The sequence below is a fragment of the Sorex fumeus genome, unplaced genomic scaffold (assembly GCF_029834395.1).
Source record: "Sorex fumeus unplaced genomic scaffold, SorFum_2.1 ptg000100l, whole genome shotgun sequence".
Lineage (NCBI taxonomy): Eukaryota > Metazoa > Chordata > Mammalia > Eulipotyphla > Soricidae > Sorex > Sorex fumeus.
Window position 1 is genome coordinate 11,044,383 of NW_026606157.1, and position 23,780 is coordinate 11,068,162.

The 23,780-nt window shown below is 59.7% G+C and overlaps 1 protein-coding gene across 1 annotated transcript in view; it reads left to right on the forward strand.

Moving 5' to 3' along the window:
• Positions 1-3,991, forward strand: part of STK38L (serine/threonine kinase 38 like) — a 43,521-nt gene extending 39,530 nt beyond the window's left edge. The window contains exons 7-14 of the mRNA XM_056134578.1: positions 38-192; positions 596-698; positions 784-845; positions 1,131-1,248; positions 1,542-1,665; positions 2,663-2,758; positions 3,616-3,707; positions 3,809-3,991. Of these exons, the coding sequence (XP_055990553.1) occupies positions 38-192; positions 596-698; positions 784-845; positions 1,131-1,248; positions 1,542-1,665; positions 2,663-2,758; positions 3,616-3,707; positions 3,809-3,936 (878 nt within the window). The 3' untranslated portion in view covers positions 3,937-3,991. The remainder of the gene's footprint in view (positions 1-37; positions 193-595; positions 699-783; positions 846-1,130; positions 1,249-1,541; positions 1,666-2,662; positions 2,759-3,615; positions 3,708-3,808) is intronic.
• The last annotated feature ends 19,789 nt before the right edge of the window (positions 3,992-23,780 follow it).

The window sequence follows — 23,780 nt, forward strand, 5'->3', positions numbered from 1 at the left end:
TGTGGACCCCCCAGCAGGCCCTGCCCCCTGTCCCCAGGCGACATGATGACGCTGCTGATGAAGAAGGACACCCTCTCGGAGGAGGAGACCCAGTTCTACGTCTCCGAGACCGTCCTGGCCATCGACGCCATCCACCAGCTGGGCTTCATCCACCGGGACATCAAGCCCGACAACCTGCTGCTGGACGCCAAGGCACGTGGGCGCGGGCGCGGGGCTGTCGATCGGCCACGCGGGAGGGGCTGTGGGCTCTTTCCGGCTTCTCTGCTCTTCCCAGTCGGCATCACGTATTTCCAGTGTTGCTATAGCGACTGCGTGAGCTCTTAGCGAGAGTATCAGGCTGGAGCCATAGCACAGCGGGGAGGGCGCTTGCCCTGCACACACCCGACCCGGGTTCGATCCCCGGCATCCCATAGGGTCCCCAAGCCCACGGGAGTGAGCCCTGGGCGTAGAGCCAGGAGCAACCCTGAGCATCACTGGGCACGCACCCCCCAAAAGAGAGTCTGATAAGTGCGATTTGAAAGAGGAGTTTGCAGTCAGGGTGTTGTTCTCAGGGTTAATGCCGTCTCTTGATTTTACTGGATTTTTTTCTCTTCAGGGTCACGTCAAGTTGTCTGACTTCGGTTTATGCACGGGACTGAAGAAAGCCCACAGGACCGAGTTCTACAGGAACCTGACCCACAACCCGCCCCGCGACTTCTGTGAGTGGCCAGGCTGGGGCAGCATCGCGAGAGGCGGGGCTGGCGGGAAGGGCCTTCGCTGATGGCTCTCTCCTCCTGCCATTAGCGTTTCAGAACATGAATTCCAAGAGGAAGGCAGAGACGTGGAAGAAGAACAGGAGGCAGCTGGTGAGCCAGCCGGGAGGGATGGCCGCCGGGCGCTGGGGCCCGACGGGCGGGTGTGTGTGTGTGGGGGGTGTGAGTGTGTGTGGTTTCTTTTTTCAGTTTGTCTGTCTCAGGACCACTCTCAGGGCTGACTCCTGGCTCTGTGCTCAAGGGTCACTCCTGGCGGGGCTCGGGACCATCTGGGGTGCCCACAGCGAGGCAGACGCCCTCCCTGCTGCGCGGTCTGTCCAGCCCTGGGAGTGGTTTGTTTGTCTCGAGAGTGCGGGTTGATGGGCCGCTTCCCCGCAGGCGTACTCCACCGTCGGGACACCGGACTACATTGCCCCGGAAGTGTTCATGCAGACCGGTTACAACAAGCTGTGTGACTGGTGGTCCCTGGGGGTGATCATGTACGAGATGCTGATAGGTACGTTTGATAAATGGAAGCGCCTGACCGAACGCATCGCAGGAGCACGCGTGGGCGGTCGCGTCCCTCTAGGGCCCTTTCCGACGGGACCGGTCGCGGGGAGGGGCTCCCCAGGACCTCGGGGTCTCCAGCTCCCCCTCCTGCCTTGCAGACACTGGGCGGGTCAGGCCCGTGAGTGGAGGCGTTTCCCAGGCCTCCCAGAGCACTCGAGGCCGTTTGCTCCTAGTGGCGGATGCTCAGCGGGTCTGTGCTCGTGCCCCGAGAGCTGATGGGAGTTTGGCTTCCGACCCTAGGGTACCCGCCTTTCTGCTCCGAAACACCTCAGGAAACGTACAGGAAAGTGATGAACTGGAAGGAAACGCTGGTCTTCCCCCCGGAGGTGCCGATCTCCGAGAAAGCCAAGGACTTAATTCTTAGGTCAGTGGATCCCTCGGGCCTGGGTGGGGCCCAGAGACTCCACAGGGACCGGGAGATGTCCTCGCCCATCCTGGTTCCCTTCTTTGGGGGGGAGATGAGCCGCCGACCTCTCCCCTCAGCGAGAGCAAGGACGGGGAACAGACACTGGGCACAGGGAGGCTCCTGGGAGGAGGAGGGGGGGGAAGGGGGAGGGGAAGGGGAGGGCAGAGGGAGAAGCCGCAGCAAGTGTCCGCGTGGGAGGCTGAGGGGGCCCAGAGTGACACTGCCCATCACCGTCCTGAGGGGGCACAGAGCTGCGCTCCTGCCGGTGGTCTGGGATGTGTCACAGTGTCGGGAGTGGGTGCGCCCACCCGGGTTCCCTCCGCAGCACCCCATGTGGGCCTCCGAGCCCTGCCAGGAGCCATCACTGGGCACCAGCGTGGCCCAAGAACCACAAACAAGGAAAAGAAGGGAAGGAAAACCGCCTGGAGGCTCGGCACTAGGACACTGGCTCCAGACGCAAAACGTTCAAGAATGAAACGGCAGCAAACTCAAGACCTTGGGAAATAGTCTCAGTATTATTAATTGAGAATCAGTTCTGAAATAGTGCCTGTTCCCTCCAGTATTTCCATTTAATTACTTTAGAAGACCAGAGCTGAGGGGTTGGAATGACAGCACAGCGGGGAGGGCGTTTGCCTTGCACACGGCCGACCCGGGTTCGATTCCCAGCATCCCCTAGGGCCCAGGGCCAGCACCGCCAGGAGTAATTCCTGAGCACAGAGCCAGGAGGAACCCCTGTGCAACACCGGGTGTGACCCAAAAAGCAAAAAAAAAAAAAAATAGACTAGAACTGAGCGGGTAGTGCTGTGGTTCTCTGTGGAACTGTCGTCAGGTGATCGAAGCTGATCGAAGCTTTCTCCCTCGTTGCGCACAACAGCCGCTCACAGTCAGAAGGGAAGTGCGTGGATTAACGCAAATGAGATCCTGCGTCCTCCCTAAGACGCGACTTTGTCTCTAGGTTCTGCATCGACTCGGAAAACAGGATCGGCAACGGTGGGGTGGAGGAAATCAAAGGTCACCCGTTCTTCGAGGGCGTCGACTGGGGTCACATCAGGTACCTCCCGGGTAGGGGGTTGCCCGGGCAGCGAAGGGCTTGATGGAGCCGCGTGTTTGCCACCAGCCCACGAGGGGGAAACGGGCTCGTGCCCCAGCCTGGCACTCTGCAGGGGCGGCGCGGGTGTAGCGGGGTCAGCAGGCCGCTGTGCACTGCCGGGCGGGCGTCAGAAGCGTTGACCCTCCAGTGAAGCCCAGCCTTGACAGTCCAGCGTCCGGGCACGCGCTGTGCGCTGTGGGCGTGGAACCACGTGCTCGCCAGGAGGCGTCTGTGGCATCACTTAAGCTGGTTCTTGTGTTGGCGGGTCGGGGCCTCTGCTCTGACCACGCGCTGGCCTGGGCAGGAGGCTCAGGGGCTGACTCCGGGCTGGCACGTGTCCTGCCAGTCTGATTCCTCATGCCCCGACGCTGCTCCCACGGGCCAAAGGCAGATTCCCCACGGCCGTGGCGCCCTGTTGCTCGGTGCGCCTTGGTCACCTGTGTCACCTCTGATTACTGAGCCTCCCTGGGAGCGTCCCCCACCTGCACTCCCCGATAGGGCCCCCAGGAGCCAGTTCCGTGATCAGTCTCACGGTAGAAACTCGTCACGCCTCTCCTCACCCTCCACCGGCCCTCCGGAAGCCAGTTGCCCAGAAAAGCCTCGGTAGAGGTGGGAGAAGGTCAGGGTCCTGGCAGGGGTATGGGGACGGAGGTCGGGTCCCCGGGCGATGTGTCTTCTGCCGCAGTTCTCACACGCCTACAGCCCGCTGACCGCGCCCGGTGGCCCCTGAGGCCCGTGCTGGCTCTGCACAGGGCTGGCTCTGCAAGGACCGTGTCCTGGGAGTCACGAGACTGACCTGCCCCCCTGTCCCGCTGCAGGGAGCGGCCAGCCGCGATCCCCATTGAGATCAAGAGCATCGACGACACGTCCAACTTCGACGACTTCCCGGAGTCCGACATCCTGCAGCCAGGTGAGCCGGGCCTCGGGGCTGGGGGCTGGGGGCTGGGGGCTGCGCCCGCCCGCCTGCCCGCCGGCCCGGCCGCCGCTGCTCACACGCGCTTCTCTTCCCAGCGACCAACGCCGCGGAGCCGGACTACAAGTCCAAAGACTGGGTTTTCCTCAACTACACCTACAAGAGGTTTGAAGGGCTGACGCAGCGCGGCTCCATCCCCACCTACACGAACGCCGGGAAGCTCTGAGCGCGCGCGGCCGCCCAGCCCTCAGGTGGCCGCAGCCCGGGCCGCCCGCCCGCCCGCCCGCCCGCCCAGACAGCGGCCCCGACGCCCGGGCACGGAGCCCTACCGGCTTAGGGCTCGAGACTGCGGCAGGAATTGGTTGGCAGTGCCAGCTGGCTTTATTATTATTTTTTTTGTATATTATTATTTTTGTTAACTTTATTATACGAAGGTACTGGAATAAAAGAGACGTGTATCCCTTTCTAACCGCACCGCCTACATGCGTCTTAAGGTCCCTCCGCCCGTGTGCGCTGTGGCTCTGGGCGGCAACCCTGACCCGCCAGGAGCAATACCCGTAGCCCACGGAGTCCGCCCTTGGGCTCCCGCCCCCCCCGCCCCCCCCACGACACCCGACGGCCCCGCGATGCTGTTGCGGCCACTTGGAAGGAAAGTCCCGGGCGAACCCACGTCAGCTGCTCGTCCGTCCCGGCGGTTGGAGCTGCCCGGCAGGGTGGCGCGGGGCTCGGCGCTCAGGAACGCGGGCGCGCTCCTGGCAGACCCCTCTCGCCCGGCTCTCCTGGGGCCGGAGGACTCGCCTCCCCACCTGGGCAGTGCGGGGGTGACTCTGGGAAATGTCCGAGAAGCCATTCAGTGCTCGTGTTTCGGGTCTGGGTTCGGTTTTGTGTCCTGCGCGTGTAAGGGACCTGCAGAGACGGGCCTGTCCCGGGGGCTTCTAGAGCCTTCCTCGTCCTGGCCGCTTCACCTTTCCTTTCGTCTCGTCGTTTCCTGAGCCTCCAGATGTACCAAAGATCCCGAGCAGAGCGTTTTCCCTCCCGGTGGGACCCTGTTTCCAGACGGGACCGACACGCCGGGAGACACGCCTGTCCCCGGCTGGGACTCTTGGCGTCGGGTGAGGGTGTGGAGACCAGGCGGCATCCGGGGCTTGAGTTTCCCCGCGAGTTGGTTTCTCCGGCTCAGCGTTCTGCTTCCGAACAACTCTGGTTTCTTCAGTGCTAGTGGAGGGGTCAGCCTCGACCGCAGAAGAGCCGCGCCCTCAGGGGCCGGTGGGGCGGCCTGGGCCCCTGTCCTTGCCCATGGCGTCTTTGCAGTGAGGGTCTCGGTGGGTGCGAATGGCACGGGACCGACTGTCCCCGCCACACGATTCCTTCTGCCTTTTCTCCCCCTCTCCTGTTGCTGCTGAGTGGTATTTATGACGCCGCCTTTTGGTAACTGGCCTGGACCGTGTGCAGAGTAGGGGCAGAGCCGTCGGCTCCTGGGTGGTCTCCGTGTGACTCACGTGGACGTGTGAATCGAACCTGCCGCTGATTTTTTTTTAAAGAGACTTTTATCTTTGACTCAGTTTTATGAGATTTTCTCTTCCCACCTCGTCCCTCCCCTTTTAGTCGTTGTTAGGACTGTTTGCGGGTGTGACGGGGGAGGCAGGAAGCGCGCCATTTCCTAGTTCTCAAGTGGCAGCTGCCCCGGCAGGGGGAGGAGGAGACCCTTGCGTGGGGGTCGCTGCGGGGAGCTTCGGCACCTCAGTTTGCCGTGTGAGTGGCGGCCGCACCCCGGCCCTCTGCTTTGGCCGCGGAAGGGCCAGGCCGGGAAGCTCCTCGCGTCCCGTCTGCCCTGGAGTCAGTGGAGGGGGTCACGGTCTTCGGGGTGTTCTCCTCACCAAAAGCATTTAAGTGCCTACCTGAAAGCAATGAAGGACCGTAGCTGCCCTGCTGGGTGAGGAATTGGACTCAGGATGCCAGTTGACTCCCTGATTGGCAGAGTCCCCGTTCAGATCGCGTTTTCTCATATTCCGGGAGGACCGTTGGTTTCATAGACAGGATAAACCCCTATCTGATCAGCTGGGCGTGATGACGTTTTCTTTAGACGATATTTTGAATTAAAGAGTTTTATTATGAGATATGTTTCCAGTTTTTCTAAGTATATGGAAAGCTTGTATAATTCAGATCTATTAATTTCCTGGTTTAATGTAGACTTTTGACTTTTTATTAAAAAGAAACTTTGTATTAAAGCAAATTATGTTATTTTTCTTTTATACTTAATTTTCTTTTATACTTAATTAACGTAGCTTTGAATCCTTAAATTTATTTAAGCAGTGCTCTCTGAAAAGGAATGTACGATAAATCGATCTTTTCTGAATGGAATATATGTCGCTGATACCAGAAGCTGTTAATGGAAAGGAACAAAGATGGAATATTTGTCTTTGGTCCCGAAGGCTTAAGATCCGGTTCCCTTTCTTTCTAAAATGGCATACTTTTTTTCTGTTTTATTTCTTTGCACTCTCATACCTTCATATAATCCTGTAAATTAATAAGGCATCTTTAAGAGCATTTGCTTTTGGTGTCGGAAGGCTTTGGACCGTCCGTCTCCGATGGCAGGAGAAACTGTGTCTGGGCCGTGAGCGAGTCAGAAGCTGCGATTTTAATCAGAGGCGGTCCCTGCTACAAACGCGTTCTCTCTCTGATCGCTGAGGCTCAGAGCATTCAAGATCATTCGTTTTTTGCTACAACTGTGATGATTTCCTCCTGTGTTTATCTGAGTTTCTTTTCTCTTTAGAAGTGCACTTATTTCTGAAAAATTTTAATGAAACACTTAGAATTAATATAAATACGAGATGCTTGAGACTACTAGAGATATTTTAGATTTTTATGAAAAACATTGAAGAGAATATTGCTGCTTTAAAGAGAATAAAATAATAATATAATAGATTAGTTATTTTTTTAAAAACGCAATATCAATTGTTGAGCAATGACTAGAAAAGTAAGCATCATGCTGTCGAGATTGTGTTCTGTGTCTGAATCTCACCAATGTTTGGGCGCGTGGGGCCTTTCACTGGAGCTAAGGAAAGAATAAATGATGTTTATAACATTCCTGTCCGCGAGGTTTGGTTTTATTTTCGAGTTTTGAGAGAGGTGTTATTCAAAACTCAAAGCCGTTAGACACTTAAACGTCTCCTTAGGGCCCGGAGCGATAGCACAGTGGGGAGGGCGTTTGCCGTGCACACGACTGACCAGGTTCAGTCCTCGCCATCCCAAGTGCCCCCTGACCACCACCACCGGGAGTGATTCCTGAGTGCAGAGCCAGGAGTAACCCCTGAGCATCTCTGGTGTGACCCAAAAAGTAAACAACAACGACAACAAAACCAAAAGCATCACATGAAGAACCAAAATAGGGGCTGGAGCGATAGCACAGCGGGGAGGGCGTTTGCCTTGCATGTGTCTGACCTGGGTTCGAGTCCCAGCATCCCATAGGGTCCCCTGAGCATTACGAGGAGTGAGTCCTCCTGAGTGCAGAGCCAGGAGGAACCCCTGAGTATCACCGGGTGTCATCCCCCCCCCCCAGAAAAAAACAAAATATTTCCTTTTCAAATGTGTGTTTAAGCAACCAAACACATTTCACAGCTTTCCGTGGGCCCGCTGCTGCTCCCTAGGTCAGGACCCTTAGTAAGTGGCACATTAAAAACGCCTTCGACTGAGGTGGACACTGGAGCTACAAAGGCTTGAATGTCCCTGCGTCCAGTCCCACGGGAGTCGATGGGCGTCAGGGGATGTGGGTGCCACTGCGTGCTGCCCCGCGGGTGGTCATCAGTCAGGGGACGTGAGTGTCTCTGCCTCCTGCCCCGAGGGGCGCGGGCTGGCCGTCAGGAGACCTGGGTGCCCACAGGAACCCAGCTTCGGGCCTTTGAGGTCCCGGCAGGCAGGGCAGGGCTCCGTGACAGCTGCCCGTGTCCCCTGCAGTGACCGGGGCTAGAGGTGGGGGGGTCTGTCCCGTGCTCACTGCAGGGCCTTGTGCCATCAGGAGACCTGGGTGCCCACAGGAATCCAGCTTTGGGCCTTTGGGGTCCGTCCCAGCAGGGTGAAGGGGCTCCCCTGTGAGGGCGTCTGTCCCACCTGCGACAGGCCTGACACCTGCCCAGACACTGTGGGCCCATGGAGCACTGTGAGCACGCGTGCTCAGGGCTCAGACCACGCTGCCCAGGAGACAGGAAACCCACCCCTCCAGTTCGTAGACAGAAGGAAGTTCCTCCCGCACCCCAGCCGAGGGACCCGGGCGCCAGGATCTGGCCCAAGCCTTCTGCTCGAACTCGGGCATGGGTGGGACCCGGTCTCGCCATCCAGAGCAGCTCAGCGGCTGCGGGTCCAGGCGCCTCCCACGTCCTCAGCTGCCACCTGACTTCCTGCCTCTGCTTGGGAACCAGGGGACCAGGAGGGCACGGCCCGGCCAGACGCAGGCTGCGGCCACAGGGGGGCGAGGTCGAGCGGGACGGGAGGAACAGGGTGATGGGCTCAGAGGGCACCGCAGGGTCTGAGGGGCGGGGTGATGGGGGGGGGGGCACCCCCAGAGTCTGGCCAGCCTGTGGGCAGGCGGCAGCGCCTAAGGGTCCCGTGTAACTGCTACCCAGAGCTGGTGTGATTGTGCAGCAGATGGTGCTGGGTGCAGGCCCCTGGCGGTGCTTGGTGCTGAGTAACTGCTCGGGTGTGGGGACTCTTGGTCTGGGCCTCACGCAAGGTCCCTTGTGCCTGCTCCCAGCACCCTCCGGGCGGGAGGCTGCTGCTGAGGCCTCCGTCTGCCTCTGTTCTAGAGTCGGGGTGAGCGGGGGGCAGAGGGCTCCTGTGTCTGCCCCCGTGACACAAGGGCGGGGGGTCGCAGAGCAGTGCCCGGGCTCTGCCTGGGGTCCGTGACGGGGAACCTGTGTCCCGACCCTCCGAGTATCACGTCTCCCCGTGGAACAGACGAACTTAGATCCTGGGGCCAGACCCGCACTTCTGATCACCGCTAGGGAACAAATGTCCATTCAGGGTCACTCCCCGGGGTTCCCCCTGACGGGCAGGGAGAGTGTTGGCCGCCCCCTGGGATCCCCTTACGGGGCAGGAGAGTGGGGGCCGCTTCAAGGCTTCCTCGGGGCTCCGAGGAGCTGGCCCTGACCCGTGTCCTGGACAGCTTGGTCCTGCCCACAGCCTCGGGCCTCTGAGAGCTGCCCAGGGGATGCCTAGCCCGCGGCCAAAGGAGGAATGGACACGGCTCTGGGGTCTGCCCTGAATAGGGGCGGTCCCTCGTCTGATCCCCCCCTGCTGCAATGGGCCCAAACACCTCCAGGGGGCTCCAGCAGGCCCAGCACCCCTGGACGTGGCAACACCGGAAGCTTACTGCGTTCTTCCACTCCTGGCTCCGGGCCTGTTGGGGCTCCCCGACATGCAGGCAGTGACCCCAGCCTCTGCCGCCCCCAAGATCCCTGGGCCAGGCCGGAAGCCCGAAGTGTCCATGGAGCTGGGCGTCATCCCTGCGGACGGCAAATGATCCCGGCGAGAGTCTCCAACAGACAGCCCGAGACCCCTGCCTGAGCATGGGGCCTCCGGGACACGGGGACATTCTCTGTGGGATTCGTAACTCTGTCCCCAAATCGTAGCATGACAGAAAAAGACCCAACAGGAAAAAGTTAGCCCTAGAAACCTTTAGTTTTTTTTTTGTTTTTTTTTGTTTTTGTTTTTGTTTTTTTTACAGAATTTTATTAAGTTCCATCTCACCTCTGCGTACCTCAGCTCCTGAAAGTCCATCCAGTGTCACCCACCGTGGGGTTTGAAAGGGAGGAGCAAGAATGTAAGAAGGCCAGGGCTGGAGCCATAGCACAGCAGGGAGGGCGTTTGCCTTGCATGCGGCCAACCTGGGTTCGATTCCCAGCATCCCATAGGGTCCCCCAAGCACCGCCAGGAGTGATTCCTGAGTGCATGAGCCAGGAGGAACCCCTGTGCATCGCTGGGTGTGACCCAAAAAGCAAAAGAAAAAAAGAATTCAGGCAGGTGAGAAGATCATCTAACAACCGCAGCCTCGGCGACACGCAGCCTTTCAAAATCACACGTGTGGAGTCATCCTTGCGTCCCGTATTCATGTACTTACTGATTTTGTCGGAGGGGGTGATTCCCACCAGTGCCCTGGGCTTGTTCCTGCTCCGCATTCGGGGGTCATTCTTTTATTTATTTATTTTTTTGCTTTTTGGGTCACACCTGGCGATGCTCAGGGGTGACTCCTGGGTCTGCACTCAGGAATCATTCCTGGCGGTGCTCGGGGGACCGGAGGGGATGCTGGGACTCGAACCTGGGTTGGCTGCATGCAAGGCAGACGCCCTCCCGCTGTGCTATCACTCCAGTCCCACAGGGCTCATTCTTGGCAGTGCTCGGGGGGACCAGAGGGGAGGCCAGGACCAAACGCACGTCCGCCGTGTGCGCCGCAGTGGCTTAGCGGCTGTGCCGTCTCCCGGGCCCCCATGTTTCCTTTTTAAAAACAAAAGATCTGCCTGTTCCCATTTCAAAGAGCATTTCAACATGTTGGAAGATGAGGCCTTTGCCTCTGCCTTTTTGTTTTCTATTTATTCGGCAAAAAGTCTCTCACAAGTCGGTTCCTGTTGTTTCTGCTGGAGTTCACACCCACACGCCAGCCTGGGCCGGCTTCCTCCGTCTGGCAGCTGGAGTTCTGTCCTGCGATTTCCCGTCCCAAAACTCGGGGGCTGCTCGCTCGAGCGCCTCGGATGAGCTAAGTGTAATTTATCTGACAGCAGATCGGTCCCAAAATAGTCGGCCCAGTTAAAAATACGGCAGCTTCTCCCATTTCAGACACACACTTTCCCTTCGAAAACGCTTGGTGTGCTCTGCTCGCCTTGTTTTCTCAGTTGGGATCACTTTTATTGTTTTTTTTTTTAATTTTAAAATGTTATAAGTTAGTTCACGATGTTGGATGACATTCAATACTCAAACACCGATCCCACCACCATGACACCTTCCCATCACCAAATTCGGGATGCTTCCATCCCAAGCCCCAATCCCTGTCCCAAAACACAAACAAAATCGCATATTTTGAATCGTCTGTTGTGAAGAACTGCTGAACATGCTTACAGAAAAGTGTCCTTAGAGGAAACAGTGTGAAGATTGTCCTATTTTGGCGGGAGCCATTAAGACATTCTCCAGGCTATCGTTAACGTGTTGTTAAAGTTTGGGTGATGTGAGCGTTGGCATATATATCTGAAATGATCCAGCACTGTGGCATTGTCCTCCCGTTGTTCATTGATTTGCTCGAGCGGGCACCAGTAACGTCCCCATTGTGAGACTTGTTATTGGTTTTGGCATATCGAATACACCACGGGGAGCTTGCCAGGCTTTGCCGTGCAGGCGAGATACTCTCGGTAGCTTGCCGGGCTCTCCGAGAGGGGCGGAGGAATCAAACCTGGGTCGGCCCCGTGCAAGGCAAACGCCCTACCTGCTGTGCTATCGCTCCAACCCTAAAAATATGTATATATGCATATATATATATATATATTTCCCTCTATGGTTGGTTGCCTACTGTCTGAACCCCATCGAATATGGTGTGGTAATTATGGAGAATCAGTAGGGAGTGTCTTATGTGTCTCAGCTGTGCAGTCCAGGAATATGTTCACTCACATGTGAGACTTGGTGAGCATGTGGGGAGTGGCCTTGAGCGTGGTGGTGGTTGGGTTCTGGAGGTTTCCGGTTGCTGGGGTTGGGTCTCTTGGGGCGGGGCGGGCTCTCATCGCCCATCCTCTGGGGCGCCTGGCGTGGAGTCCAGTGGCATAGCTCTGGGGGCCTCATGTTATGCTCCCTTCCGGGAGAAGCAGCCGTGGGATCTTGGGATAACTTCAAAATAAAATCATTTTTGAGGGGCTGGAGAGATAGCACAGCGGGTAGGGCTTTTGCCTTGCACGCGGCCGACCCGGGTTCGATTCCCAGCATCCCATATGGTCCCCTGAGCACTGCCAGGAGTAACTCCTGAGTGCAGAGCCAGGAGGAACCCCTGTGCATCGCCGGGTGTGACCCAAAAAGCAAAAAATAAATAAATAAATAAATAAAAATAAAATCATTTTTGACTCTCTGCACTCACACCATCTGCATTTGCATCGGCAGGTGATGGCCCCATGCTCAGGGTCACTCTCGGGAGAACGCGGGTGGGGCCAGGATCTGGGCTGACCCACGGGAGGGGGGAGGAAGGCCTCTTGGGCCCAGAAAAGGAAGCTTTGCAGGCCTGCGTTAGAAGGCGAAGGCGGCTTTGCTTGCTTGACCCCTGGTGAGTTAGCTACCCACCCACAGAGGCTTAAGCCCCCGGGTTAACTCCAAAAGGAACGTCCTGTCCTCCTCCGAGTGCATTTCCTCCAAATCCAGATTCCGTGAAATGCTTAGAGTTGTAGTTTTGCTAAAATGTTTCTAATGAAAAAAAAATGACATTCCTCTTAGTTGAGGTTTTACTTGCTTTATTGTGTTTTGGTTTGGGCAGCTGTGCTCGGGGCTCGCTGGAGGCCTGGGTCACTCCCAGGGGTGGTGTCAGGGGTCACCCCGCTGTGCTATCTCCTACTCTGAAGGTTAGATGTATTTTTATGTAGATTTTCTTGGTGTTCCTTGGAGGCCATACGCACTTTTGGGGGTCACTCCTGCAGGTGCTGGGAACCGAGCGCTGTCAGGACTGGACAGGTGCTGATTCCGGCGCGGGTCTCTGAGGTTGGGGAATTTGGTCACTTGATGTGTCTTTGTGGATTTCTTTGTCGCCGGCTTATCATGTGGATTCGTAGGACTTGGAGCGTTCTCATGTCTTGTGCAGTTCCCTCACTGAGCGGGAGGGCTCAGGCACTCTGTGCCTCTAAGGGACACACAGTGATCTGTGACCCGAGTTACAGTGAATATTTCACAGGCTGCTCTCGAGGTGGGGAAAGATCGTGGGGTCATTGTGTGCAGTGCTGCACTGTGAGGTGGGCGCTGGGGCCAGTGCTGACGGCAGGTTTCTGATGCTCAGAAGTGCCTCCCTTCAGAGGCAGGAACAGGCCAGAAAACGTCTCGTCTTGAGGCCTCTCCGGAGAGGCTGGGGCTCGGGCAGGAAGCAGTCAGGGCCCTCGCTGGGCCGGGTGTGGGGTGTCCCCTGCAGGTCTCCCCCTCCTGAGGCCCAGAGTCTCCACTCGCAGCGTCTGCAGTGATCCCCTCGGCCCCTGTTTCAGTTCCTGTGAGGTGCAGTTGCTCCTGCTTGAGTTTGGGCGGACAAGGTCTCAGCGACGATCCCTCCATCAGAGCCACTTTCCTCCCCAGGTCGCAGTTTCCCGCCCACGACCGGCCTCTGCGACAGGCACTTGGTGTGTGTGTGGGGTGGTTGGTTATTTGGCCACACCTGGTGGGGCTCAGGGCTGACTCCAGACTCAGTGCTCAGGGATGACTCCCGACTCAGTGCTCAGGGCTCATTCCCGGCTCTGTCTCAGGGCTGAATCCTGGCTCTGTGCTCAGGGACTCCCAGCTCCGTGCTCAGGGCTGAACATATTGAGGACAGGGGTGGAACTCAGGTTGGCCTCCCCACTGTCCTATGACCTAGGCTCTTGTGAGAGAATGGTTTTCGGCATGGTGGTTTACAGACCTGTCACTGCCCGGGTCACTGACGACAGACAGGCACAAAGGGCAACGGTCAGCACCCGCGTCCTCCCGAGAGGCCACGTCCCTCCACCATTGTCACCGGCTCAGTTAAGAAGCCGCACAGGAACGAAAACATTTCGAGTCACACAAATCCACATCACAGTCAGTGATGAAGAAACCCTCGGCCCAAGGCACAGATCAAACGGCCAAAGTCCCCAAACTCAGCGTCCGGCCCTGCCCTGTCCCCCACCCGTTTTCCGGAGGCAGGCTTCCCCGGAAGTTCCTCTCAAGTTCTTCTCTCTGTCGCCTTTGAACACGCAGTTCCCGGCTGGTCCTTGGCACGTTTCGCTCCTGCTGTGAGATTCTAGAAGGATCCCCGGACGCCGTACCGGGCACGGCCACCAGGGGGCCAGGCGCCGTTTTCACTGTTCCCAGCCCTGCCTGGCCCCAGCACCCACCAAGGTGGCCACCCTCTGGGTTGTTTCAGGGAAAACGCCTCCCAGAGTGGGCAGGAACGCCCCGCCGGCCTTGCAAGCCACCGGAAGGGACAGCTGCCCTCAGGGTCAGAGCCGGGCCCAGGATCAAGGGGCCTCTGAGCTGACGGGAGGGCGTCACGTGGGGTGTGCGGGTGTGTGTGGACAGTCTTGCCTCAGATTTGCCTTTCCTACATTTTTTTTTAAGCTTTTCTCCAGTTTACTTATTCGCTTGCTATTTTTACCAAAAAAAAAAAAAAGTGGCAAAGAATCAAGAGTGAAATGAAGCTGTGTTTTATTATTATTATTTTTTTTTTTAAAAATTACTCATTTGGAGCTCCTGCAATTAAAATCCCTCTGAACAACCCGCCCGTAACTGCTCCCCAGAGTGTCCAGGACGGGGGGCAGGGGGGGAGGTGGCTGGGAGTCCCAGGGCCTTGAGTCTGCCAGAGTGCAGGGTCCGCCCCTCCCGGCCCTCCTTGCTGCTCTCTCCCTTGGGACCCCTGCCCCACCGCAGTGCCCGGAGCTCCAGCCCCCCGGGTCTCGTGGGACAGGGCCCCTCTGCTTCCCTGGAGGGTGGCAGGCGGTCTTGGTGGGAACTCTGCCCCCTAGACCCGCAGCCTGAGGTCTCTCCCAACCCTGGTGTCAGTGGCCTGCAGGGGCCGGCCAGGCCGGGGGTGGACAAGGGCTGAGGCCCAAGCGCAGCTTTGGTGGTGGGTGGTGGCGTGGGGTGGGGTGGGGTGCCTGTGGGCGGGGGAAGGTCCTGCACGCGGTCCCCGCCTGCGCTGGCCGGCGTGTTGGCTACTCTGGGGACTGTCCGTTGCTTTAGGCCTTGCTGATCTCCAGAAGGCCCTGGTCAGTTGACCCCGAAAACAGCCGGAGATGCTCTGAGACCTGCCCCACACGGTGGCTGCCTGGTCCTGGCATGTCCCTCAGACATAGAAACACTGACCGGGAGACTGAGGAGAGGCCCAGGGCAGCCCCAGACAGGGCCACGGGCCGAGGCTCTTGGGGCCACAGGGAGGGACGGCCCCGACACACCCCCAGGGACAGTGCCAGAGGCGACAGGCCTCCCTGGGAGCAGCTGCTGCACCAAATGGCCAGAACCAAGTGGACCCCCCAGGGGCAGGAGGGGCTCGGACAGCACCCGGCCAAGGGGAAGTGCAGGACCCAAGGGCAGCGTCCAGCCCACAGGGACCCAGCAGTGGGGGCGGGCTGACCCTTCCCGGACAGGGGGCGAGGTCCCCGACACCCCGGGCATGCCCCCGGTTGCTCACGCCCGCCCTGTGGCCAGACCAGAGGGGCAGGCGAGGCCCTGGGGATGGAGCCGGCCAGCTCGGGGTGCCTCCAGGTGGGGCATGGGCCTGAGCAGACCCTGTGCAGCCTCACGCCGGGGGCCCCACACGGGGAGTGGCCCCTGAGCACAGCCTGCGAGTCCCGAGCCAAGACCAGAACCCACATGCCCCAATCGCCCCAGACCCCCCAGACCCCAGACCCCAAAGACTCCACACACTCCGATCGCCAACCCCCCCCACAAACCCCAGACCCCAAAGACCCCACACACCCCAGACCCCAAAGACCCCACACACCCCTGACCCCAAAGACCCCACACACCCCAGACCCCACAAACTTCACACGCCCCAGACCCCCCAGACCCCAAAGACTCCACACACCCCGGTCCCCAAACCTCCCCCCACAAACCCCAGACCCCACACACCCCACACACCCCAGACCCCACAAACTTCACACGCCCCAGAACCCACATACCCCAGACCTCACATACTCAAACCCCAAAGACCCCACACACCCCACACACACACACCCCAGACACCAAAGACCCCATGGACCCCAGCCCCCAGCCCCCAGCCATCCCAACCCTTAGATCCTCATCCACAGGCCATGCAGAGCTCACTGGAGAGGTTCAGGGGTGCCATTTGCAGGAGCCGGACCCAGGAGTCGGCAGAGACGCCAGCAGGGGCGGGGGGTGGGGCGACGAGGGTCAGGCTTCCCTCTGCTGGGGGGCACCCGCGCTGGGAGGGGCTGGTGGGGCCTGGCCCCGCGACCCCGTCCCTCGGGTGACGTATTAAGGGGGCAGGAGTCTCGGGCAGGGGCAGGTCCACGGTACAGGCTGTTCTGTTTCGTTCTTCGTTGGTGGGTGGTCGTGCGGGGAGGGAGGCTGGGTGCAGGGAAGTCGCGGGACCCCCAGCTCTCGCCCGGCCTGCCTGTGCTCCACCCGCCAGCACCCCTGCCCGGCTCCAGACTCTACCCCGGGCTGCTCCATCACCGAGCGGGACCTTGGCACGGCTCCGCTAGGGGCCAGGGGTGGCCAGGCCAGCGTGGCACCTTCCGGGAAACGACAGGCTAGTGTGGGGTCCCCTGGGGGCCTCCATGCTCCCAGGTCCAGAGTGAGGACGCCAGGGCCAGGCTGGGCAGGAATCACTGCCCTAGGCCCTCGGGAGGGAAACAGGCCCCAGGGGAGGCACTGCTAGCCAGGGAGCTCAGGGTGGGATGGCCTGAGGCTCGCTAAGGGCTCACACTCATCTTAATGTCTCCACAGGGGCCACTTGGGGTCACACGCTGCAGGACGGGGACCCGAAAAGCTCACTCCTGGCTCTGTGCTCAGGGCTGACTCCTGGCCTTGTGCTCAGGGCTGACTTCCGGCTCTGTGCTCAGGGCTCACTCTTGGCTCTGTGCTCAAAGCCGACTCCTGGCTCTGTGCTCAAAGCTGACTCCTGGCCTTGTGCTCAGGGCTGACTTCCGGCTCTGTGCTCAGGGCTCACTCCTGGCTCTGTGCTCAAAGCTGACTCCTGGCCTTGTGCTCAGGGCTGACTTCTGGCTCTGTGCTCAGGGCTCACTCTTGGCTCTGTGCTCAAAGCTGACTCCTGGCTCTGTGCTCAGGGCTGACTCCTGGCCTTGTGCTCAGGGCTGACTTCCGGCTCTGTGCTCAGGGCTCACTCCTGGCTCTGTGCTCAAAGCTGACTCCTGGCCTTGTGCTCAGGGCTGACTTCTGGCTCTGTGCTCAGGGCTCACTCTTGGCTCTGTGCTCAAAGCTGACTCCTGGCTCTGTGCTCAGGGCTGACTCCTGGCCTTGTGCTCAGAGCTGACTTCTGGCTCTGTGCTCAGGGCTGACTCCTGGCCTTGTGCTCAGGGTTGACTTCTGGCTCTGTGCTCAGGGCTGACTCCCGGCTCTGTGCTCAGGGCTGACTCCTGGCCTTGTGCTCAGGGCTGACTCCCGGCTCTGTGCTCAGGGCTGACTCCTGGCCTTGTGCTCAGGGATGACTTCCGGCTCTGTGCTCAAAGCTGATTCCTGGCTCTGTGCTCAGGGCTCATTCCCGGCTCTGTGCTCAAAGCTGACTCCCGGCTCTGTGCTCAGGGCTGACTCCTGGCCTTGTGCTCAGGGCTGACTTCTGGCTCTGTGCTCAGGGCTGACTTCTGACTCTGTGCTCAGGGCTCATTCCCGGCTCTGTGCTCAAAGCTGACTCCTGGCTCTGTGCTCAGGGCTGACTCCTGGCCTTGTGCTCAGGGTTGACTTCTGGCTCTGTGCTCAGGGTTGACTTCTGGCTCTGTGCTCAGGGATGACTTCTGGCTCTGTGCTCAGGGCTGACTCCCGGCTCTGTGCTCAGGGCTGACTCCTAGTCTTGTGCTCAGGGTTGACTTCTGGCTCTGTGCTCAGGGTTGACTTCTGGCTCTGTGCTCAGGGTTGACTTCTGGCTCTGTGCTCAGGGTTGACTTCTGGCTCTGTGCTCAGGGCTGACTCCCGGCTCTGTGCTCAGGGCTGACTCCTAGTCTTGTGCTCAGGGTTGACTTCTGGCTCTGTGCTCAGGGTTGACTTCTGGCTCTGTGCTCAGGGCTCATTCCCGGCTCTGTGCTCAAAGCTGACTCCCGGCTCTGTGCTCAGGGCTGACTCCTGGCCTTGTGCTCAGGGCTGACTTCTGGCTCTGTGCTCAGGGCTGACTTCTGGCTCTGTGCTCAGGGCTCATTCCCGGCTCTGTGCTCAAAGCTGACTCCTGGCTCTGGGCTCAGGGCTGACTTCCGGCTCTGTGCTCAAAGCTGACTCCTGGCCTTGTGCTCAGGGCTGACTTCTGGCTCTGTGCTCAGGGCTCACTCTTGGTTCTGTGCTCAGGGCTCATTCCCGGCTCTGTGCTCAAAGCTGACTCCTGGCCTTGTGCTCAGGGCTGACTTCTGGCTCTGTGCTCAGGGCTCATTCCCGGCTCTGTGCTCAGGGCTGACTCCCGGCTCTGTGCTCAGGCTGACTCCTGGAAGGCTTGGAGGACCATATGCGGTGCTGGGAATGGAACCCGGCTCAGCCCCCTGCCAGGCAGGTGCCCGCCCGCTGTGCTCTCCCCCACCCCCTGCGTCCTGAGGAGCCCACACGCTGCCGCTTGCTGTGTTCAGACCTGCCACGGCCCCTTCTCCTCCTGGAAGTCGGGGCGGGACCAGACGGCCTCGGGCCTCGGGTACCCAGTGTCCTTGGGTGTTCATTAACAGAGCAGGCCGCGGCTTGCCAACGAGAGACTCAGATAACTGAAATGCTGCGTTTTGAAAGAAACGCTTCCCTGGTGTATTCCGGGTCTGCTCTGTGGAGCTCAGGAGGTAGGGGTGGGGTGCGGTGGGGACCCTCCTGGCTGCCCCCCAGAGTGGGGTGGGTCACTGTGGCCCCCAGAATGCGCTGCTGCTGTGTGTCGCCGGTGGTGCCCGGACCCGGGGCTGCAGGCTCAATTGTCCGGTGCGGCCGGCAGGGGCTGCGGGGGCGGGAAGGAGACGGCGCCTTCACCCTCGCTTGGGCCTTTTTCTGGAAGCTTCCTGGCCTGCTCTGAGACGCTGTGTGTGACCAGGTCCTGTCGTGACTCTGTCCTCGGTCACTGGGAGGACACTGGACAGGAAGACGCCGTGGACACAGGCAGAGCGGCTGGCCCCGGGGTCACTCCCACCAGCCGCTCGGTCAGTGGGGACGCGGCCGGCAGACTCAGCTCAGCCCGGCCTCGGGTGCTGCTGGGTTTGGTGCGGTCAGCCCCGCCCGTGGCTCCCAGTTCAGCTGACCCTCGTCCTGCCGGGATCAAAGCCACCTCCTTTCCCAGCTCGTCCCAGTTAGTCGGGGCTGGAAGGCCACAGCCCAGCCCTGATCTGGGAGACGCACATTCCCGGGTAGGAGTCCCTGGAGAGACGCCAGGAGAGCCCAACAGCTGCCTGAGGGGCTGGGCCTCAGAAATGCCCCAGAGGGAGGGGGGGGAGGGGAGGGGGAGGGGCACGGAGAGGGGCACAAGGAGGGGCAGGGGGAGGGAGGGGTGTGGAGGGGAGGTAGTGGGGAGGGGAGGGAGGGCGAGGGGAAGAGGAGGGAGCCAGGGGAGGGAGCGAGGGGGAGGGGGGAGCCTGCCCAGTGTCTGTGTCGGGGCAGGTCGTGGTCGGGGCAGGGGTGTTGATGGGAAACGGCATCTGTTCAGGAACCCTAACCGGCTGTCTGCGGGTTTGGCGGGTTTGGCATGTGCCCGCTTCCTGCATATCAGGCGACATAAATGTGTGATGCCCGTGGCGGGGCCCGGCACAGCCAGTGGCGTCCTAAGGACCCTGAGAGCCCTCCAGCGTGCGCTCACCCTCACGGAGGCGCCCTGGCTCATCATCCTTCACCCTCCGGGCCACTCCCTCCCGCCCTGCCTGGAGCAGGTCTCCCGCCTCAGTCCCCGCGGCCCACAGGGTCTGGCTGCAGGTGTGATCGGTCCCAAAGCACCTCCGAGTGCCACGCCAGTGCAGGGACACACGCAGTGACAGATGTGACCGCCCCACCCCCAACACGGAAGTAATGGTGTGTCGGGACAGGACCGGGAGGCTGTGGTCTGCACGTCGCCTTCCCGCCTTCCCGGGGAGTTGGAGCCAGGGAGGAAGTCCGCCCAACGGGGAGGAAAGGCGAGTTCGAGGACAAGGACGTGACCCGACTGTGTGGCATTCAGTGAAAAATGTCTGAACATGTGAAACATGTGACTCTGAAAATAAACATCTGGGGAGAGATGGGACGGATCGTTTCGCTTTTCAGACCGTGTGTTCCTGTCGCTGTCCAGTTCTCCCAAGGACCCTCGAGTGGCATTTGCCACCTTGTAACGACAGACGCTGTGACCTCACTGTCAGGGGGGCTGGGGTCTGCCCTAGTGGAATCGTGCTGTCCACGAGCCCGTCAGCTCTGCAGCCGTGTCCCTCCTCGCTGTCACACGCCCCTCCCGGCTGCCCCACGCCCACTCGGGTCTCTGGACCAAACCTCCAGCTCGTTGTTCCCGGACTGTTTTCCTGACACCCCCCAGAGGGGGACGCCTACAAGAGACTTCTCAAGGCGATGACATGGCCGAGCTCCTCGCCGAGATGCTCCTGAATCATGAATGAAGGCAAAGTCGGACAGGAACTGCATCTTTCTTTTCTTGTCGGCCTATGCATGTTTAAGATTCCATGCAAGAGATTCTCATTTAGAAAGGAATGCGAAGCAGATAAATCCTACAGTGCCGTTGTGTGATTCTTTGTTTGTTTGGGGTCACACCTGTTGGTGTTCCGGGATCAGTTGTGCAGGGATCTTGTGTAGGGTGACGGGTTCTAACCCGGGTCACCCCCACCCAAGGCAAGTGCTGGCGGTTCTATTTCTCTGGGCCCTTGGGTGAGTTTTAATGAGATTCTACAAGGATAAAAGGATGGAAGTCAAGTGCTTCCCTTTGGTTTTTGTTTCGTTTTCATTTTTGTTTTCTAACAGAACATTTCCTCTCCTTCAGGAAACAACTGCCCGGCAGAAATCCACACAGCTTTGAAGAGCGTCACCCGCACTCACTGCAGCCTTGGGGCCACAGGGAATGTCCCACCCCCAGTCAGGCGCCCCTCCCAGCCAGCCTCTTCCCTTTCCCAAGGCCCGATTTGGAATTTTTCTCCCTTTTTTTTTTTTTTTTTTTTGGTCATAAGGGGAGAGGGTTGGGGCCACACCTGACAAAGCTTGGAGGGTCCTCCTGGTTCTGTGCTCAGGGCTGACTTCCGGCTCTGTGCTCAGGAATAACTCCTACCTCTGTGCTCAGGGCTGACTCCTGGCTCTGTGCTCAGGGCTGACTCCTGGTTCTGTGCTCAGGGCTGACTTTTGGCTCTGTGCTCAGGGCTGACTCCTGGATTTGTGCTCAGGGATGACTCCCGGCTCTGTGCTCAGGGCTGACTCTTGGCCCTGTGCTCAGGGTTGACTCCTGGCTGTGGTGCTCAGGGATGGATTCTGGTGGGCATAGGGCCCCTGCACTGGGCCCACTAAGTCATTATCTCTCTGGTCCTAATCCTCCTTTTTGGACAAGAGTCCAGCAAAGTGTGGAGCTGTTGCTGCCCCTGGCAGAGGCCCTGTCTGAGTTACCGGAGTCTCTTGTGAGCCATGGAGGCCTGTGGAGCCCCGCCTGAGACCCCTCACGTCCAGGGCCGAGACGCGAGAGCCTGAGCCGAGTGGAATCTGCAGCTCCCCGTCCGTCCGTCTGTCTGTCTGCGCCTCGCTCAGGCCGTCAGGGAAAGGAGAGTCACTGCCCCTCCCCGGCGGGGAAAGGCCGCTATCCTGTGGAAGGGAGCGAGGAGGACCCCGCCAAGAGCCTGTGGCCCCAGCCGCGCCCGTTCAGTCCCTCGCCCCCACAGTGGCTGCCCTGAGGGACCTTCCTCAGGCCTGCTTGGCCCAGACCTGCAGGCCGGGCTTCCAGGGTCCAGGCAGGGCAGGACTCCTGTCTGCACTCTCCGCCCTCCCTCCCCTCCCCCTCCTCTTCCGCTAAGTCACAGCAGGTTCTACTCAGCAGCCAGAAGGTGGAGAGTGAGCTGCTGCCCACATTCTGCTGAAGGCCACTGACCCCTTCTCTGTTCATGGCCTACTGGTCCAGGGACAGGCCAGGGCTTCTGCGGGACCCCTTCAGACAACTGAGTCACGCCTCAGACACTGCAGCCACCCTGACACACTGCAGGCACCTCGGATACCACAGGGATGACCCTCAGACACTGCAGGCCCCCTCAGACACCACAGGGACCTTCAGATGCACCACAGACACACTCAGATACCACAGGCATGTCAGACACCTCAGGCCCCCTCAGACACCTCAGACACCTTCAGACACCTCAGGCCCCCTCAGACACTGGCAGGTACCCTCAGACACCTCAGACACCTCAGACCCCCTCAGATCACTTCAGACACTGTCAGACACCTCAGGTACCCTCAGACACCTCAGACACCGTCAAACACCTCAGGTCCCCACAGACACCTCAGGTTCCCTCAGATACTGCAGGTCTCCTCAGATACCTCAGGTCCCCTCAGACTCCTCAGGCCCCCTCAGACATGTCAGCCACCCTCAGTTCCTCAAGTCCCATCAGACACCTCAGGCCCCCTCAAACTCCTCAGACACCTTCAGACACCTCAGGCACCTCAGACACTTCAGGCACCTCAGACACCTCAGGTCTCCTGAGACACCTCAGGAGCCCTCAGACATTTCAGGACCCCCTCTCATGCTCTCCCATGCTCTGGAGATGCTCTGGGGAAGGAGTCTTGGCACCCTCCCGGACATGGCGTTCCAGCTGTGGCTATGAGGGTGCTGGTTGCTGAGCCAGCAAGGGCTTCCTGAGGCCTCCCACCTTCGCGGTTTTACAAAGGCCTCCCAGGCTGGAGAGAGAGCACTGGGGGGAGTCGTCTGCTTGGATGCAGTCAGCTTCCGTTTGAATTCCCAGCATCGCGTGGTCCCTCAACACTTCCAGGAGAGATCACTGAGCATGGCCAGGGTACCCCCTGGGCACTCTGGGTGTGACCCCACATCTCGCCAGCCATGCCCCCCAGTAACACATTCCCAAGTATACCCAGGGCTCCGCGCCCGCCTCCGGGCCTCTATCGGGAGGAGCTGGAGGCTCTGATTGAGAAAGATATTTGCACTCTGCCCATGGAGGGGCCATTCGCCACCACCAGATGCTGCCCACCCGCACACCCTTGAGCCCGTGACTGGAACGGAAGCTGTCGTGTGTATCCTCAGTGGAACACTTCCTGCTCTTAAAAGGATGGAGTTGGCGCTTGGAAAAATCACACAGGAAATAGAACATTCGTCCTGTGAGTGGCTGACCTGGGTTCAATCCCTGTTCCCCAAGCGTCGCCTGTAGTGACCCCTGAGCACAAGTCAGGATTGCACTGTAGCGCTGTCCTCCCGTGGTTCACCGATTTCCTCAAGTGGGCACCAGTAACGTCTCCATCGTGAGACTTGTTGTTACTGTGTTTGGCATATCGAGTACGTCACGGGGAGCTTGCCAGGCTCTGCCAGTACGGGCGGGACACTCTCGGTAGCTTGCCGGGCTCTCCGAGGGGGCGGAGGAATCGAACCCGGGTCAGCCACGTGCAAAGCAAACGCCCTCCCTGCTATGCCGTCGCTCCAGCCCAGAGTCAGGATTACGCCCCCCAAATGCTGGGTGTGTCCCAAAGAGAAAAGGCAGTTGGGTGTGGGAGGAATTTGGGCCAGAGAAACAGCTGAGCTGTCTGAGTGCAAACTAAACCCAGCACGCAGGAGGACTGAGCTCCATATCCAGCACCACAGGGGCCTGGGCCCCGCTGGGAGCGGCCTCTTGGCACTGCGTCAGGCTCAGCGGCCGTGGAGGCCTCCACCCAACCCCATAAACGGCCGGGCCGGGGAGCTGCGCAGTGGGGAGGAGCAGTCGGGAGGGTCACTGGTTTCACTGTGTGTGCAACGCCAACAGCTCCAGCGCACTCGCCGGCCAGAAATAACAGCGCTTGCACTCCACGCAAAGGCAGGGGTGCCCGAGGAGGGGGATTTCGGGCGGGTGGGGGGCTTCTCTGCAGGGGGCAGCTGCTGCCCCACGGGGCGTTGTGGAGCACTCAATGGATCAGTTGAGGGAATGACCGATGGGCATTAGTGGAAGGGAAAGGCCTCGATGAGAGCCACGTAGGGAGAAGAGCTTTCTCCGAGGCCAGGGCGTAGGAACACGGAGTCATCTGAGTAGGGAGGAAGCAGCAGAGAGA